Source organism: Pristiophorus japonicus, chromosome 12 (genome assembly GCF_044704955.1).
Source record: "Pristiophorus japonicus isolate sPriJap1 chromosome 12, sPriJap1.hap1, whole genome shotgun sequence".
NCBI classification, from domain to species: Eukaryota; Metazoa; Chordata; class Chondrichthyes; family Pristiophoridae; genus Pristiophorus; species Pristiophorus japonicus.
In genome coordinates, this window is record NC_091988.1 from 84,809,266 (window position 1) to 84,825,845 (window position 16,580).

A 16,580-nucleotide genomic window follows, 5' to 3' on the forward strand; every position below is an offset into this window, starting at 1 on the left:
ACTTGACCCTTTTTGCCTGTATTTAATATTGAAGCATGGAAAATAGGAGCAGTAGTAGGCTGTTTGATCCTGTACCACCATTCAATATGATGATGTCTGATCCTCTCTCTCTCCCCTCCTCACCATATTCCTGCTTTCTCTCCATACTCCTTTGTCTTGCTATATCTCAAATATATTCCATGACTTAATTTCCACAGCCTTCTGTGGTAGAGAATTCCACAGGTTCACCACCCTCTGAAGAAATTTCTCATGTCCTAAATTTCCTACCCCTTATCCTGAGACACTGACCCCTTGTTCTAGACTTCCCAGCCAGGGGCAATATCCAGTCTGTCCAACCCCATCAAAATTTTATATATTTCACTGAGCTCTCCTCATTCTGCTAAACTCTAGTGAATACAGGCCTAGTTGACTGATTTCTCGCCTCATACGAGTCTTGCCATCCCAAGGAATCAGTCTGGTGACCCTTTGCTGCACTCCCTCTATGGAAAGTATAACCTTTAGTACTTTAAATCTATCATCTGGTGACTGACCCTTCTGCTAGAAAGTGTTCTCCTTCCCATTCCTTATGAAAACCTTCATAACTTTTTGACAGTCTCTATTAAATCTCCACTCCTCTGGATTAAATATTGTGCCTTTAAATGGATGTAAGTAATAAGGAGCTGCTGCCATCTTTCTGCAGAAGGTAGATGGGGTTACAGACATCCAGCATTCAGTCAGCCAGGAAGTTGTGTGAGCAGGTTCTAGTCTCTCTCCAGTGCCAAGGGAATAGACCAAAGCAGCATCTCCTTAATTGGCCACTGCAGGTGTAGGTATGTTTTGGCCTCCGTGTACTGTAACTTCACTAAATGTGATCCATATTTAATATCCCTCAAGGGTTAGTTGTAATTGTCTTAATTTTCTATGGGTACATAAAGAAAGAATAGTTAAGGTAAATGTTCATTCCCTAGAGAATGAGACTGGGGAACAGGGAAATGGCAAACATTGAACAAATATTTTGTAATCTTCGGTAGACAATTTTTTACTGCTCCAATGATTGACCTGGACCTTATATATTTGTCACTGGTCACCATCCAGCACCTGATGGCCTACCTGCAGTAAACTGGCTGCTGTGCATTCTCCCTGCCCCACAGGGGACAATGGAAAGCGTTGTGACGTCGAGGAAGCCATGCCCCTGTCACTCCCTGCTCTGAGGCAGGTGGGCTCATGTTGGCCAAAGATGGCACCTAAAACTCACTGCAACCCCCGACAGTAAAAAAAGCCCTTCCACCCAAAGGTGCCCCGCCGCCGACTCGGTAGCCAAATCTCTCCACCCGCACATGTACTTGAGTAAGTCTGCAGGGAGGTTGTGCGCTGCCCAGGACGCTCCTCCATCCTCCGCAGTGGCTGTGAAACACGCCTGTCCACCAGTAATCTCCCACATGGAAGGTTATTGCACAAGATAAAAGTTCACGGGATTGGGGGTAATATATTAGCATGGATAGAGGATTGGCTAACACAAGAGTCGGGATAAATGGGTAATTTTCCACTTGGCGAACAGTAACTAGTGGGGTGCTGCAGGGATCGGTGCTGGGTCCTCGACTATGTACAATCTATTAATGACTTGGATGAAAGGACCGAGTGTAATGTAGCCAAGTTTGCTGATACAAAGATGGGTGGGAAAGCAAATTGTGAGGAGGACACAATCTGCAAAGGGATATAGACAAGCTAAGTGGGCAAAAATTTAGCAGCTGGAGTATAATGTGGGAAAATGTAAGGTTATCCACTTTGGCAGCAATAATTGAGAAGCAAATTATAATTTTAAATGAAGATAAATTGCAAAATGCTGCGGGGCGGGGGGGTCCTTGTGCAAGAAACAAAGTTAGTATGCAGCGACAGCAAGTAATCAGGAAGGCAAATGGCATGTTGGCCTTTATTGCAAGAGGGATAGAGTATCGAAGCAGGGAAGTCCTGCTACAACTGTACAGGGTATTGGTGAGGCCACACCTGGATTACTGTGTACAGTTTTGGTCTCAGTATTTAAGGAAGGATATACTTGCATTGGAGGTTGTTCAGAGAAAGTTTACTAGGTTGATTCTGGCGCTAAGGGGGTTGACTTATGAAAGTAGGTTGGGCCTATATCATTGGCGTTCAGAAGAATGTGAGATATTGACAAGATAATGAGCTTGACCAGGTGGATGCAGAGGACTTAGTCTCAGAATAGGGGGCTGCCCATTTAAAACTAAGATGAGGAATTTCTTCTCGAGTGTTGTAAATCTATGGAACTCTCTGTCCCAGAGCGCTGCAGTCATTGAATATATTTAAGCTGGTGATAGGTTTTTGAGCGGGCAGGGAAGGGAGCTGAGTTCATTATCAGGTCAGCCATGATCTTATTAATTGGTGGAGCATGCTCGAGGGACCAGGTTGCCAACTCCTGCACCTATTATTCTCATACTACTTCTGGGCTCCCTGACCAGAGGAAATATTTTTCCCCACCAATTCCTTTTAACCTACATCTCAATTCGATCACCCTTTTTCCTTCTTTACTCAAGGAATACGAACCTAGTCGAAGCAGCCTGTTTGTATAATTTAGCCCTAGTATCATTCTGATAAATATTGGCCAGAACATGTAGAGGACTGACCTCTTTTCAATAGTCCCATCGGATATTTTACGGCCGCTAGAGAGGCCAGATGGAGCCACGGTTGAACGTCCCATCAGAAAGACGAACCTCTACCAATGCAGTGCTCCTTCAGTATTCAACTAGTGTTGGCCTGGATTTTGTGCTGCAGTCTCTGGAGTGGGATTTGCATACATGATCTTCTGACCTCAGGTAGGGGTGCTACCTACTGAGGCAAATTCAATGTCTGATCTCCTCTGTACTAAACATTGTTAATGGTACTGAGGCCAACAGAGCAGAAAATCCCAGATTCAATGCTTGGTCTGCTCCGTGTTTGCCAATCTCAGCAAGGGGAGCAGTGTGGGGGAATATAGTTGGCCTCTGACTCTTGGCTAGTGCGGTGGCAAGTTAGCTGAAGATTCTTGCTCCTGATCACCATCCGGACATCCTGTCTGGAAAGTGCAGTTATGAGGAGTGGATTCAAATTTCTGCTGCTGTTTTCCAATCCTCAACCCAACACTCCCTCAATATCCCTTTCCCAACTCCACCCCTAGGCTGGAATCAGTATAAAACTCCCCTTGGGCTGTACTTGTAAACTTTTTGTATATATAAAGCACCATGATCTGAAAACACCATGTAATGCAAGTTCTGTTCAGTAATGTATGTTGCAAAGAAATCTAACTGTAACCTCACCCATTCCATGTACTGTAATTTGATGACTGTATTACAATGTATCCTGAATTGTACCTCTGCAATGTAAAGCAAGCAAATGTATTGAACGGAACCGCTGTCAGTATCGAACTGTATTGTATTAAATTGCTGACCACATCCAACTGTACTGAACTGCTTTTCAATGTATTTTGAATATAAAAATTTACAAGTATACTTGGAAATGAAACAAAAACTCCACTTCCCTACCCTACCACGGTCAAGTAACGAAAACATGCATTGGCTGGGCATACAAGAACAGCAGCCAATCAGGGTGAGGAATCTCTTTGAATCAATGCCTTCAGGAAAGGAGAACATTGGAGTGGGGAACAAAAAGACCCAAACTAAAACAAATTGAGCTTTCTTCTTTGGGCTTTTGGGATTCAAGGTATGGATTTGACCCAGCCTGATGAAATGGAAGACTCTATACTCTTTTTCTCCCTTTCTTTTTTTTTACTCCCTACTGCCTTTACTGGTTAGAGGATAATCTCCACTCTTCCCAACCCAGACCCACAGCACAAAACTAACTCTCAATCAGGTGCTTAAAAATGGTCGTTCTCACTCTCCCAGCTCACAAGGAGTGTCTAGTGTGAGATGGGGTAATGCCACACTGGTATAGGGGTTCTTGCCCATGTCCGCGCAGTGTTAATTTTCATTGTTGGGGTCAGCATTCCTCTTCCCAAATCTCCAACCACCATTGTAAAAGGTCTGGGAATCTGGTTCGAAAATGAAATTGTGGGGAAAACTGGCCCGCCCTGGATTACCCTGGAGTCTACACAAAATAAAGATAAATCTCCACGACACTGCTGCAAGCAGAAAAATCACAGGAGCATTAAAATAAATTGTCGTCTTCATTTTCTCTGAGTACTTCTGTTTATTGATGATAAAAATATTGGAGAAAGGATAAAATGGTTATCTGACTGGGAATCAAGAATCACCTGCGTGGGTAAGGAAATGACTCCGCTCTCCAATCAGGATGGGAAGGTGGGGTGCCCTCAGGATGAACGTGTTGGTGGAGGGGTTGGAGGTCATGTGATGAAACCTCCAGGAATATGTCCAAAGAGGAGTTGGCCGTTCTGCCTGGGTATCGGAACACTCCGACTGGGTTACCGCCTCCGCATCTTATTCATTCATAGAGTAGCTTTATATATTACACGAGTCGATCTCTCCTGGTGTTGTTCATGGGAAGTCCAGGATCTCTTTCTTGATAACTATAGGGGCCCTGTGGAAGATTATACATAATAGAGGCCCAACTGGTCAGCCATGGTGCAATAGGTAACATGCTCGCACCTCAGTCAGAAGGTTGTGGGTTCAAGTCCCACTTGAGGGAGTTGAGCAGGTAATCCAGGCCAACACTTCCAGTGCAGTACTGAGAGAGTGCTGCACTGTCGGAGGTGCCGTCTTACGGATAAGACATTAAACTGAGACTCTGCCTGTAATTCTGTCATTACAACTGTGACCACACTTCAAAAATTCTTTGTTGACTGTAAAGTGCTTTTGGATGTTCCGTGGTTGTGAAATGTGCTATATAGACACAAGGGGCGAGATCTTCGGCTTTCCGTCTTCAGGGTGAAAACAGAGGCGAGGCAGGAAATTTACTGCCCAATTAACGTTAGCGATTAATTGCTTAACTTTCAACATTTGGGCTCTGTGCCAGAGGTGGAGCGCAAAGGGAGGCGTTGAACTACTTTTGCAGCGCAAAAACAGGAACCTCGCCAACTTTAGTGCGGGGCCAGGAGCGCTCAGAGAGAGGCCTTGGGAGGGGAAAAAACGTCAAAAAATCATTAAAGAAACATTGCCAACACCCTTATCTCACAAATTGCTGCAAAAATTAAAACATTAAAAATTTTAACTTACCTTTTTTCCAGTTTATCCAACTCACCACCGTCGACAGGGCTGTGTTTTCCCTGGTGGTCATCGTGGGGCGCGTTTCGTGGCGTACGGGTCGAGTGAGACTCGAAACTCGCAGCGGTGTCACAATGTGAGCCGGTGCACACCTGGCGCAGCTCTCCCCGGTGTTTCTAAGCATCGCCGCCGCAAAAAACGAATCGAGGATCGCGGCAGGGTGAAAAACAGCTGACCGACAGATTTTTCGCCGCGGAGGGTCAAAACCTGGCAAAAACCCGATCGCAAATGACCCCAAAATCCAGCCCAAGTTCTTTCTTTCTTTTCACTGGGTGTACAAATGGATTGTCCATTTTACCATAGTAGAACCACACTAAAACATGGCACATCGGGACACTTCCTCCAATGGGGCCGCGCCACACTACCTGAGCACAGCTTCTGCCGAAACCAAACCACAAGTTCCTGAGGCGGCGGTTAATCCCCCCAATAAACCACAGCCAGCTTCCTCCACATCTTCCTGCCAAGGTCATGAACAACACACCACAGCACTCCATAAACCAATTAATCAGCAAGGCCAGGAATTATAGCAGGGCATTGGTTGACTTTCCCCCCTTCCATAACCGACACTAAGGCAAATTGATCAACACCATGGGCCAAGATTAGTAAGCTCAGGACAAGTTCAGAAGTTAAATGTGGTGTCTGCTTGCCTGTCTGGTTCAGTTCCACCCTGTCCATCCTGAGTGAGCTATTGGGTCGTAGATCAGGAGCTGGGATTCCAGGGCAGGGACTAAGGAGTGAGCAGGGGAAGGTGGGAGAGGGGGCGGAGGGCTCCGGGGAGGTCCCAGAGTAACAGAAGAGGGTGGGGGTGGGAAGGTAGGGGAAGGGGATGGGGGGCAGGGACAGTTGCAGGGGGTGGGGTCTGGACCAGCTGGTTTGGCAGGGCTCGGACAGGGGGTGGGGAACAGTGCGAGTGGTGAGGTGCTGGGGCACATAGTGACCAGTTGAAGGGGAAAGGTGTGGGAATAGGGACGGGGGGTGGGTGGGGCTAGGAGGTAGGTAACTGACATTGGGGTGCAGGAATTGTGGATGGGGTGGGGTCAGTAGGTGGCAGCATCAGTGGGGGGAGGGGGCAGGGGATAGTTAGCAGGGTGCTGGAATTGGGGATGTGGGTGAGCTCAGGAGCCAGGAGTGGGAGAGGAGGGAAGCTCAAGTGGCAAAAGAATTTTCAATAATAATCGAGAGAAAAGAAGAATTCTGTAATAACTTGACCTCTGACCCAGGGCCTGGCGAAGACAAATATTCACAGGCCCAGACTGAGTGCAGCCCACGGGTTGGGATGGTTCACTCAGCCTTCCTGTCTCTCCTCCTCGGTCTTGTCCATGCTCAGGTGGCCCTGGAGAGGGAGCATGCGGTGCCCATCGGTACACTCGAGTCCTCCTGCAACCGATGGGTACCGCAGGGAAAGGAAAGTCTTATCGACACGAGTAATAATATTGTGATTTACATTATGAGTTTATTTTAGTTTAATAGGTGATGATGTTTAATTATATTAGTGGTGCCGCCTCAGTTTAAGGGGCATTTGTGCAGCTGCCTCTCTGTTGGTGGAACTGGGCAATCCAGCATCACTTCTATTGATTTATTAAAATAAACCAAGACATGACCAATTCTCCACATGCAATCAGCTATTGGACCTCAACAGGTCACTACAGACTGCATCAGGCTGTAGGGCAGTTAACCTGTTTAGATCTGAATCCGATCTCACTCTGAACAAGTCTCCAATCGTTTTAGGGTCTTGCACCAAAAGGATTGTAAAAGAGCCCATGTGCAGCTTTAAAACTAACAACAACCTGCACTTATGTAGCACCTTTAACATCATAAGATGACCCAAGGAGCTTCACAGGAAAGTTATCAAACACAATTTGACACTGAGTCACAAGTGGAGATATTAGAACAGGTGATCAAAAACTTGTCAAATAGATAGGTCTTAAAGAGCGTCTTACAGGAGGACAAAAGCAAAATACTCCAGGTGCTGGAAATTTGAAATAAAAGCAAAAATTTTGGAAATACTCAGCAGGTCAGGCAACATTTTGGAGAGAGAAACACAGTTAACGTTTCAGGTCGATGAACTTCCATGAGAATTTAATGTCGATGACCTTTCATCAGCGTCTGAAAGGAGGAGAAATGCAGAGAGGAGGAGAGGTTCAGGGAGGATATCACACAGCTTAGGGCAAAGGCAGTTGAAGGCACAGCCACCAATGTTGGAGCAATCAAAATCAGGGAGATGCAAGAGTCCACAATTGGAGGAGTGCAGAGATCTCGGAGCGTTGCAGGGTTAGAGGACCCGAGGCAGGGGCGGAGTCGGGCAGTGGTACAGAGATGGAAATAGACTTCTTTCAGTTCAACATTATCAAAGCTCTTAATAAAATATAGCTCTGTATTTATCTGAAGTTGTAAAGTATGATTAAATTTACATAGTTTGAATAGAATGTATGTTCTTTAGGTGTCTGTATATGTTTCTTTCATTATATTCTGTTTCAGTAAATGTTCAGTACATCAAAAAACAAAAGCTGAATTTGTCTTGTTCCCAGAGACCCAGATAGTCTCCAACCTGGAGCATCTCCCGATCACTGAACCAGTCTGTGTGAAAAACTTTCTGGAAACAACCAATTAGTAAGAATGTTGAATAGTCTATTGGTTTAGTTTAGCCACACCTGCTCCAATTGTTTTCAGGTGATGGCAAGCTGTGTGTATAAAAGGGGATCAGGGGACTCCCCACAGAGAACAGTTGAGCTGCAGTAGTTTGTATTATGGGGCAACTAGTGAAGGGTTTGGTGCCTCTATTGGTTTTGATCGGAGTGGTTTGTTGCTCTGATACCAGGCAGCAGTTTAGAAACTTGGACTTCCCATGGAGCATGCAGAAGGCCACTCGTGTCCCTCCAGGCCCAGCTTTTGGTTCTGGTTTCAGTAAGTCTGAGGGGCGAAGTGTGTCTCCACTGCAGACTGTGATGGTGCAGTGTGGAGAGCAGAACCTGCTGGTCAGTGTACAGATGGATTTATTTGGAACCAGGCACCTGATTAAAGCAGCTGATCTGACCCTGGGGTCAACAGGTTGTCGGCCAACTGGGGTCTACTCTCAGAACCACACCGTCCTATTTCATTATGGGCTCCATGAATGTGACAGCACAGTAAAGGTAATGTGATTCTTGATCTAAAACCTTCTGCAAACAAAGGGCCCCTGGGAGGAGGAACACTGGCATGGACTAGTTGGGCTGAATGGACTGTTTGTGCTGAACATTCTATGAAATATATGGACCTGTAACAATATGATTTTAATGTAAGCTTTCATTTTGATTGGGCTTTATGTTCAGAATATTTTAGTGAGGCCTGTTTAAATGAGATACTCATGGAGGTTTCTTTCCCTGATTCAACCTTTTATTGATTGAAAATAAACTGGTCATCTGGACTGAAGTACATGGTTACTAGACTGTCTTGAGCAATGTAACAGGTGGAGGTTGAGATGAAGGATTGTGGTGACATGGGTGACTTTTTTTTGATGTACATTTGCTGGTTTAGTTTTGATTTGAGATTGGTTGGGACACAGTTGAAGTTCCATGCTATTTTTGACTTGTAGAAAGAATCATGGGAACTGATTGCTAAATATTCAAGTGTTCTTTATGCAAAAATGCTTGGAAAAATTGAGGCATTTTTCATCAAATTAAGCTGCCCCTAGAGTAAAGGCAGAACATGCTTATGGTGAAATTGTACTGAGGAAACCTAGACTGAAGACAATCCTTTGAAGGAATTCTCAGGATTGTTGAAATTTGGAATGTTATGTCTTGAATAGTCAGACTAGATATGGCAAGCTCAAAGTAAGCTGTGACCATAGTCCTTTTTATTACAGATCAGAGTCCCCTGAGACCTATTGATATATAAAAATATAATATATTATTTACAGCTTTATATGCATCACCATGTGACCATAAAGTACTGAGACCCAATGGAGCAGTTATCCCTGGTGCTGTCTTCCATCCCTAAACCCCTCTGCCTTTCTACCACTCCATCTGTTTATGGCACTTATTAAAACTTTGTTTGTGGCCAAGCCTTTGGTCAAATATCTTGTGTTGATTTGGTGCCAAACTTTTTTTCTGAACCTCCCTGTGAAGTGCCTTAATGTTTTACAATGTCAAGTGAGTTTTATATAAATGCACAAGTGCTTGATTGTGGTTCACTTCCCCCAGAGGCCTACAATATCTCTTCAAATGGATTTGGATAGGGCTGGGACTCTAATTAATAGAAGTATGAATTGCTGTGTGTGTTTCTCCAAACACTGCTCTCTTGTCCAAGAATAACTCCCTTGTTCTGTACCTGACCAGATCACATTTTCTCTCCCAGATGACGGATGACCTGCTGATTTACACCAGCCACCTGTACTACAGGCCAAGCCATATTGGAGTCATTGTGAGAACCAGTGGAGTAGTTGTCCCTATTGTGTGCCATTATCCCAGGTAAGGTGGATGATTGACAGGCTCTCCTTTTCTCTGATGGGGTAGTGAATTGGAAGTAAAACTTGCCTTGCTCCTTCCCACAGGAAGAGGACAGTGAGCAGCAATGCGATCAAGCCCACCTGGGTCCCCTTCTCCTCCACCAAGGCAGGAGAGGGACGTCTGTCATTCTCCCTGCGTCTGATGACTGGTAAGTGATCGTCAATTATCTACCATGCATGTTTTACCCATTCCTTGGAATCAAGTGAGGAACCCAAAGCTTGTGTTCCTGCTCTCATTCCCTTTCCCTTTCCAGCTAACTGGAGTGCAGAGCGTACCTCCAATATCTACCACCTGGGTGACCTCATTAATATCGAGGCCTCTGTGATGACCATGAACCACATGCCTCTGAAGCTCTATATTGACCGCTGTATAGCTACACTGAGCCCAGACCAGGAGTCTACCCCCAGATACAACATTATTGACTTCAACGGGTAAGGTCTTTATCTGGGCTGCATATGTCACTCTCATAACTGTTTGGCGGAGGAAATCCATTCTTAATGATGCAGCTCTTTCTGACCCTCTTTCCAGTTGCCTGTTGGACAGCCGAGACGAAGACTCCTTTTCTTCCTTCGTGTCACCGCGAGATCACCTGGAGAAGCTTCAGTTCAAGCTGGATGCATTCCGCTTCTTTGAAGACGACAGGGACTTGGTAAGAGGAGACCAGATGTTGAGACAGTGAGCGTTTGACACTGAGTAACTTGTGCATGTGTCTCCTGCAGATCTTCATCACTTGCCACCTGAAAGTAGCTGCAGCAGATCAAAGGCCAGATTCAGTCAACAAAGCTTGTTCCTTCCAGAAGCCAGCCAACCAGTGAGTGAAATCTAACCAACAATGGTGATCCTCTTTGGTCAGAATGAATCCATATGCCAATGGTGTGCTTCCTTGTTTGTTTAGATGGTCCCTGGTGACTGAATTGGACCTGTCCATGGTGGAAGGATCCAATGAGGTTTGTGCCTGTTGTGATGGGGGCAACTGCGGAGCCTCGAGATTGCGATCTGGAGGAAGACTTCACTCCAGGGGCAGGAGAGAGGTCCTATCTGAGCTGGGTATGTTGTGGTGGTATTGGGTGTTGGGGCTATTGTTTGTTGTTTGTTTGTAACTGGATGGAATGAATTGTTGCAGAGTCGGAGCCTGTGTGGGAGGGTGAAGTCTCCCTTGGACCCCTGATCATTCTGGATGCTGATCTGAAGGACCTGGTTCATTCGATGGGAAGTGAAGCTGTCGAGACTCGTGAGGAGATTCCGAGTTCTTCTCCAGGTGAGTGTTGATTTTCAGAACCCAATTCCAGTCTAGTGACTCCTGACTCAATGGCTTCTCATTCTCTGCAGGTGAGGTGCTTCTGGTTGTGACGTTGGCAGCTGGGGCCCTGATCTCAGCCACTCTGGTGGCTGCCTTCCTCTTCAGGAAACTCACCTGAATCCTTTCTCTCATTTGGGCGCTTCCATCATTTGTCAAAAAATGTAGTAATAAATTTGAAATGTGACTTGCTTGAATTAGTCTTTGGTCTTGGTGTTTTGAACTTCAGTTGTTTCCAAGGCCCTTTTTCCTGTGTTTAAATTCCACATTTCCCTTGTAATGGTTATTAAAAAAAAAATAAAATAAATTCCTAGTGCAGCTGCTTGTGCTATCATGATACTGGTCACGGCACCCATCCCATTCCCACTTTCTCTAATGAGCCTCCATTCCCTCCGACTGTTTCCAGCACATTAGTCGGTCCCGGTTCTCTGATTTAGTGAAATGGCCTTTTGCCCATCTGCAATATTTTACATCAGTTAAAGGCCACAGGGTTTTTTTTCTTCATCCCAAATTGGTCCCAGTAGTGTGCAGATCACTGTTGGAAGGTTGAAATCCCAGCTGGAACACAATATTGAGTGAAGAATTGGGTCTGCCTGTGAGACCCTCCTTGGTAGAGCAAGACTGCTAATACTCACAGGTGAAGAATGAATGAATTTAGGCAGCAAAGGGCAGCTAACACCCTTGTAACTATTGGTGTGAGTCAACCATTCAGCAGAGAAAATGAGGGCCAGGGTTGAGTTACTGCAGATTATATAAATATGTTTGCAAACTGTTTCTGTTTTGCTGGTAATGGTGCCATTCAACTGGGCTGTCTCCCAAAAGCCAGTGACTCACTGACCCTAGCAGCTCCTTTACTCCCTGCACCTGCTGCCTATTTCCTTGCCCTTTCATTTGATTGACAAACCTGGGCGCACAAATAATACATGGGAGAAAAATTCCAAGCTGAAGTGGAGCCTCTTGGCTGATTTCAATAGTCGCAGGATACTTGAAGTGGGTTAGTGTTGCAGCTGGTGACTTCTGCAGGGAGAGGATTTGGGGAGTGAGGAGTGAAGTTCTTTCAGAAAAAGGAAGACCAACCAACATAACATGGTGTTGGAACAAGTGGCGGTGGTGAGGTATGAATTATCATTACCGGTTCTGGGGGAGGTGGGACCAGTACAAACCAAATGGTCTGCACCTGGGCAGGACCGGAACAAATGTCCTAGGGGGAGTGTTTGCTAGTGCTGTTGGGGAAGAGTTAAACTAATATGGCAGGGGGATGGGAACCAATGCAGGGAGACAGGGAAACAAAAAGGAGACTAAAGCAAAAGACAGAAAGGAGATGAAGAAAAGTAGAGGGCAGAGAAACCCAAGGCAAAGAACAAAAAGGGCCACTGTACAGCAAAATTCTAAAAGGACAAAGGGTGTTTAAAAAAACAAGCCTGAAGGCTTTGTGTCTTAATGTAAGGAGCATCTGTAATAAGGTGGATGAATTAAGTATGCAAATAGATGTTAACAAATGATGTGATTGGGATTAGAGACGTGGCTCCAGGATGATCAGGGCTTGGAACTCAACTTCCAGGGGTATTCAACATTCAGGAAGGATAGATTAAAGGAAAAGAAGGTGGGGTAGCATTGCTGGTTAAGGAGGAGATTAATGCAATAGTTGGGAAGGACATTAGCTTGGATGATGTGGAATCTATATGGGTAGAGCTGCAGAACACCAAAGGGCAAAAAACGTTAGTGGGAGTTGTGTACAGACCTCCAAACAGTAGTAGTGATGTTGGGGAGGGCATCAAACAGGAAATTAGGGGTGCATGCAATAAAGGTGCAGCAGTTATAATGGGTGACTTTAATATGCACATAGATTGGGCTAACCAAACTGGAAGCAATACGGTGGAGGATTTCCTGGAGTGCATAAGGGATGGTTTTCTAGACCAATATGTTGAGGAACCAACTAGGGGGGAGGCCATCTTAGACTGGGTGTTTAATGAGAGGATTAATTAGCAATCTTGTTGTGCGAGGCCCCTTGGGGAAGAGTGACCATAATATGGTTGAATTCTGCATTAGGATGGAGAATGTAAGTGTTAATTCAGAGACCATAGTCCAGAACTTGAAGGGTAACTTTGAAGGTATGAGGTGTGAATTGGCTAGGATAGATTGGCGAATGATACTTAAGGGGTTGACTTGGATGGGCAATGGCAGACATTTAGAGACCGCATGGATGAATTACAACAATTGTACATTCCTGTCTGGTGTAAAAATAAAAAAGGGAAGGTGGCTATCAAGGGGAAATCAGGGATAGTATTAAAGCCAAGGAAGTGGCATACAAATTGGCCAGAAATAGCAGCGAACCCAGGGACTGGCTGAAATTTAGAACTTGGCAGAGGCAGACAAAGGGTTTGATTAGGGCAGGGAAAATGGAGTACGAGAAGAAGCTTGCAGGAAACATTAAGACGGATTGCAAAAATTTCTATAGATATGTAAAGAGAAAAAGGTTAGTGAAGACAAACTTGGGTCCCCTGCAGTCAGAATCTGGGAAGTCATAATGGGGAACAAAGAAATGGTAGACCAATTGAACAAGTACTTTGGCTCGTTATTCACTCAGGAGGACACAAACAACCTTCCAGATATAAAAGGGGTCAGAGGGTCTAGTAAGGAGGAGGAACTGAGGGAAATCCTTATTAGTCGGGAAATTGTGTTGGGGCAATTGATGGGATTGAAGGCCGATAAATCCCCAGGGCCTGATGGACTGTATCGCAGAGTACTTAAGAAGGTGGCCTTGGAAATAGCGGATGCATTGACAGTCGTTTTCTGACATTCCATTGATTCTAGATCAATTCCTATCGAGTGGAGGGTAGCCAATGTAACCCACTTTTTAAAAAAAGAGGGAGAGAAAGCAGGGAATTATAGACTGGTCAGCCTGACATCGGTAGTGGGTAAAATGATGGAATCCAGTATTAAGGATGTCACGGCAGCGCATTTGGAAAGAGGTGACATGATGGGTCCAAGTCAGCATGGATTTGTGAAGGGGAAATCATGCTTGACAAATCTTCTGGAATTTTTTGAGCATGTTTCCAGTAGAGTGGACAAAGGAAAACCAGTTGATGTGGTATATTTGGACTTTCAGAAGGCTTTTGACAAGGTCTGACACGAGATTAATGTGCAAAATCAAAGTACATGGGATAGTTGGGGGTTGTGTGCTGACATGGATTGAGAACTGGTTGTCAGACAAGAAGCAAAGAGTAGGAGTAAATGGGTACTTTTCAGAATGGCAGGCAGTGATTAGTGGGGTACCGCAAGGTTCTGTGCTGGGGCCCCAGCTGTTTACACTGTACATTAATTTAGACGAGGGGATTAAATGTAGTATCTCCAAATTTGCAGATGACATTAAGTTGGGTGGCAGTGTGAGCTGCGAGGAGGCTGCTATGAGGCTGCAGAGCGACTTGGATAGGTTAGGTGAGTGGGCAAATGCATGGCAGATGAAGTATAATGTGGATAAATGTGAGGTTATCCACTTTGGTGGTAAAAACAGAGACAGACTATTATCTGAATGGTGACAGATTAGGAAAAGGGGAGGTGCAATGAGACCTGGGTGTCATGGTACATCAGTCATTGAAGGTTGGCATGCAGATACAACAGGTGGTTAAGAAAGCAAATGGCATGTTGGCCTTCATAGCGAGGGGATTTGAGTACAGGGGCAGGGAGGTGTTGCTACAGTTGTACAGAGCCTTGGTGAGTCCACACCTGCAGTATTGTGTACAATTTTGGTCTCCTGAATGGCTTGTATTCATTGGAGTTCAGAAGAAGGAGAGGGGACCTCATCGAAACGTTTAAAATTCTGATGGGTTTAGACAGGTTAGATGCAGGAAGAATGTTCCCAATGTTGGGGAAGTCCCAAGCCAGGGGTCACAGTCTAAGGATAAGGGGTAAGCCATGTTGGACCGAGATGAGGAGAAACGTCTTCACCAGAGAGTGGTGAACCTGTGGAGTTCTCTACCACAGAAAGTTGTTGAGGCCAATTCACTAAATATATTCAAAAGGGAGTTAGATCGAGTCCTTACTACTAGGGGATCAAGGGGTATGGTGAGAAAGCAGGAATGGGGTACTGAAGTTGCATGTTCAGCCATGAGCTCATTGAATGGCCGCCTCCTGCACCTATTTGCTATGTTTCTGTTTCTATAAGCTGCGGGGAGTGGAGTGCGGAGAGATTAAGGTGGCAGACCAGTGCTGCCAGCTTTCTCCCTTCAGTGAGCAGGTCCCTGGGCTTAGTGGCCGCTGCCGCCATCACAAACATTGGAGCGGGGTCTGGGGGACAGTGTTGTGTTCGGATCACAGCCACCTTTTTGCTCGGCTGGATTTCCCACCTAATATGGTGGGTTTTTTTAAAGCTGACTTATTAAAGTTTTTTAAAATCGGAGAATGCTGAACCTACTACCACTGAGTGGTTGAAACAAATAGCATGGATGTATATAAAGGGAGGTTGGACCAGCATGTCGGAGAAGGGATATGCTGCTAGATTTCAATGAAAGACTGGAGGAGGCTTGAGTGGAGCATGGACTGATTGGACAGAATGAACTTTCTGTGCTGTATATCCTGTGTAAAATCCCAGGCTGCTTGGCAAGCCCTTTGCAATATTTTTGCAGACCATTGGTTGAGAACCTCTGATCTGAAAGACATGAGATCAGATTTGGAGGCCTAGATTTTACTGATTCTCACCACCTGCCACTTTGGGGTCAGTTGAAACTCAGCAGTACCTGAGTTTAAAAGGATGGAACCTGCACGCATACAGCACAGTAGGAGGCCACTTGACCCTTTCTGCCTATATTCAACATAGAAGCATGGAAAATAGGAGCAGTAGTAGGCTGTTTGATCCTGTACCACCATTCAATATGATAATGTCTGATCCTCTCTACACCATATTCCTGCTTTCTCTCCATACTCTTGTCTTGCTATATCTCAAATATATTCCATGACTTAGTCTCCACAGCCTTCTGTGGTAGAGAATTCCACAGGTTCACCACCCTCTGAAGAAATTTCTCATGTCCTAAATTTCCTACCCCTTATCCTGAGATTGTGACCCCCTTGTTCTAGACTTTCCAGCCATAGGCAATATCCAGTCTGTCCAACCCCATCATAATTTTATACATTTTAATGAGATCTCCTCATTCTGCTAAACTCAATAAATGCAAGCCTAGTTGACTGATTTCTCTCCTCATACAACAGTCCTGCCATCCCAAGGAATCAGTCTGATGACCCTTTGCTGCACTGTCTCTATGGAAAGTATAACCTTTTAGTACGTTAAATCTATCATCTGGTGATTGACCTTTCTGCTAGAAAGTGTTCTCCTCCCCATTCCTTATGAAAACCTTCATTTTTTTTTTTTGAAAGTCTCTATATTAAATCTCCCTTTAAAACTTTTCAAATAAATAAATCTCCACTCCTCTGGATTAAATATTGTGCCTTTTTAAATGGATGTAAGTAATAAGGAGCTGCTGCCATCTTTCTACAGAAAGTAGATGGGGTTACAGACACCCAGCATTCAGTCAGCCAGGAAGTTGTGTGAGCAGGTTCTAGTCTCCCTCCAGTGCCGAGGGAATAGACCAAAGCAGC

General features: G+C 45.1%; 1 protein-coding gene across 1 annotated transcript; it reads left to right on the forward strand.

The window, feature by feature from the left end:
- The first annotated feature begins 8,059 nt into the window (after positions 1-8,059).
- LOC139276812 (zona pellucida sperm-binding protein 3-like) lies at positions 8,060-11,109 on the forward strand. The gene is made up of 9 exons (XM_070894811.1): positions 8,060-8,338; positions 9,540-9,652; positions 9,736-9,839; positions 9,945-10,122; positions 10,220-10,340; positions 10,411-10,502; positions 10,587-10,738; positions 10,815-10,949; positions 11,021-11,109. The coding sequence occupies exons 1-9, from the start codon at positions 8,060-8,062 to the stop codon at positions 11,107-11,109; spliced, it is 1,263 nt and encodes a 420-aa protein (XP_070750912.1).
- Positions 11,110-16,580: the final 5,471 nt, after the last annotated feature.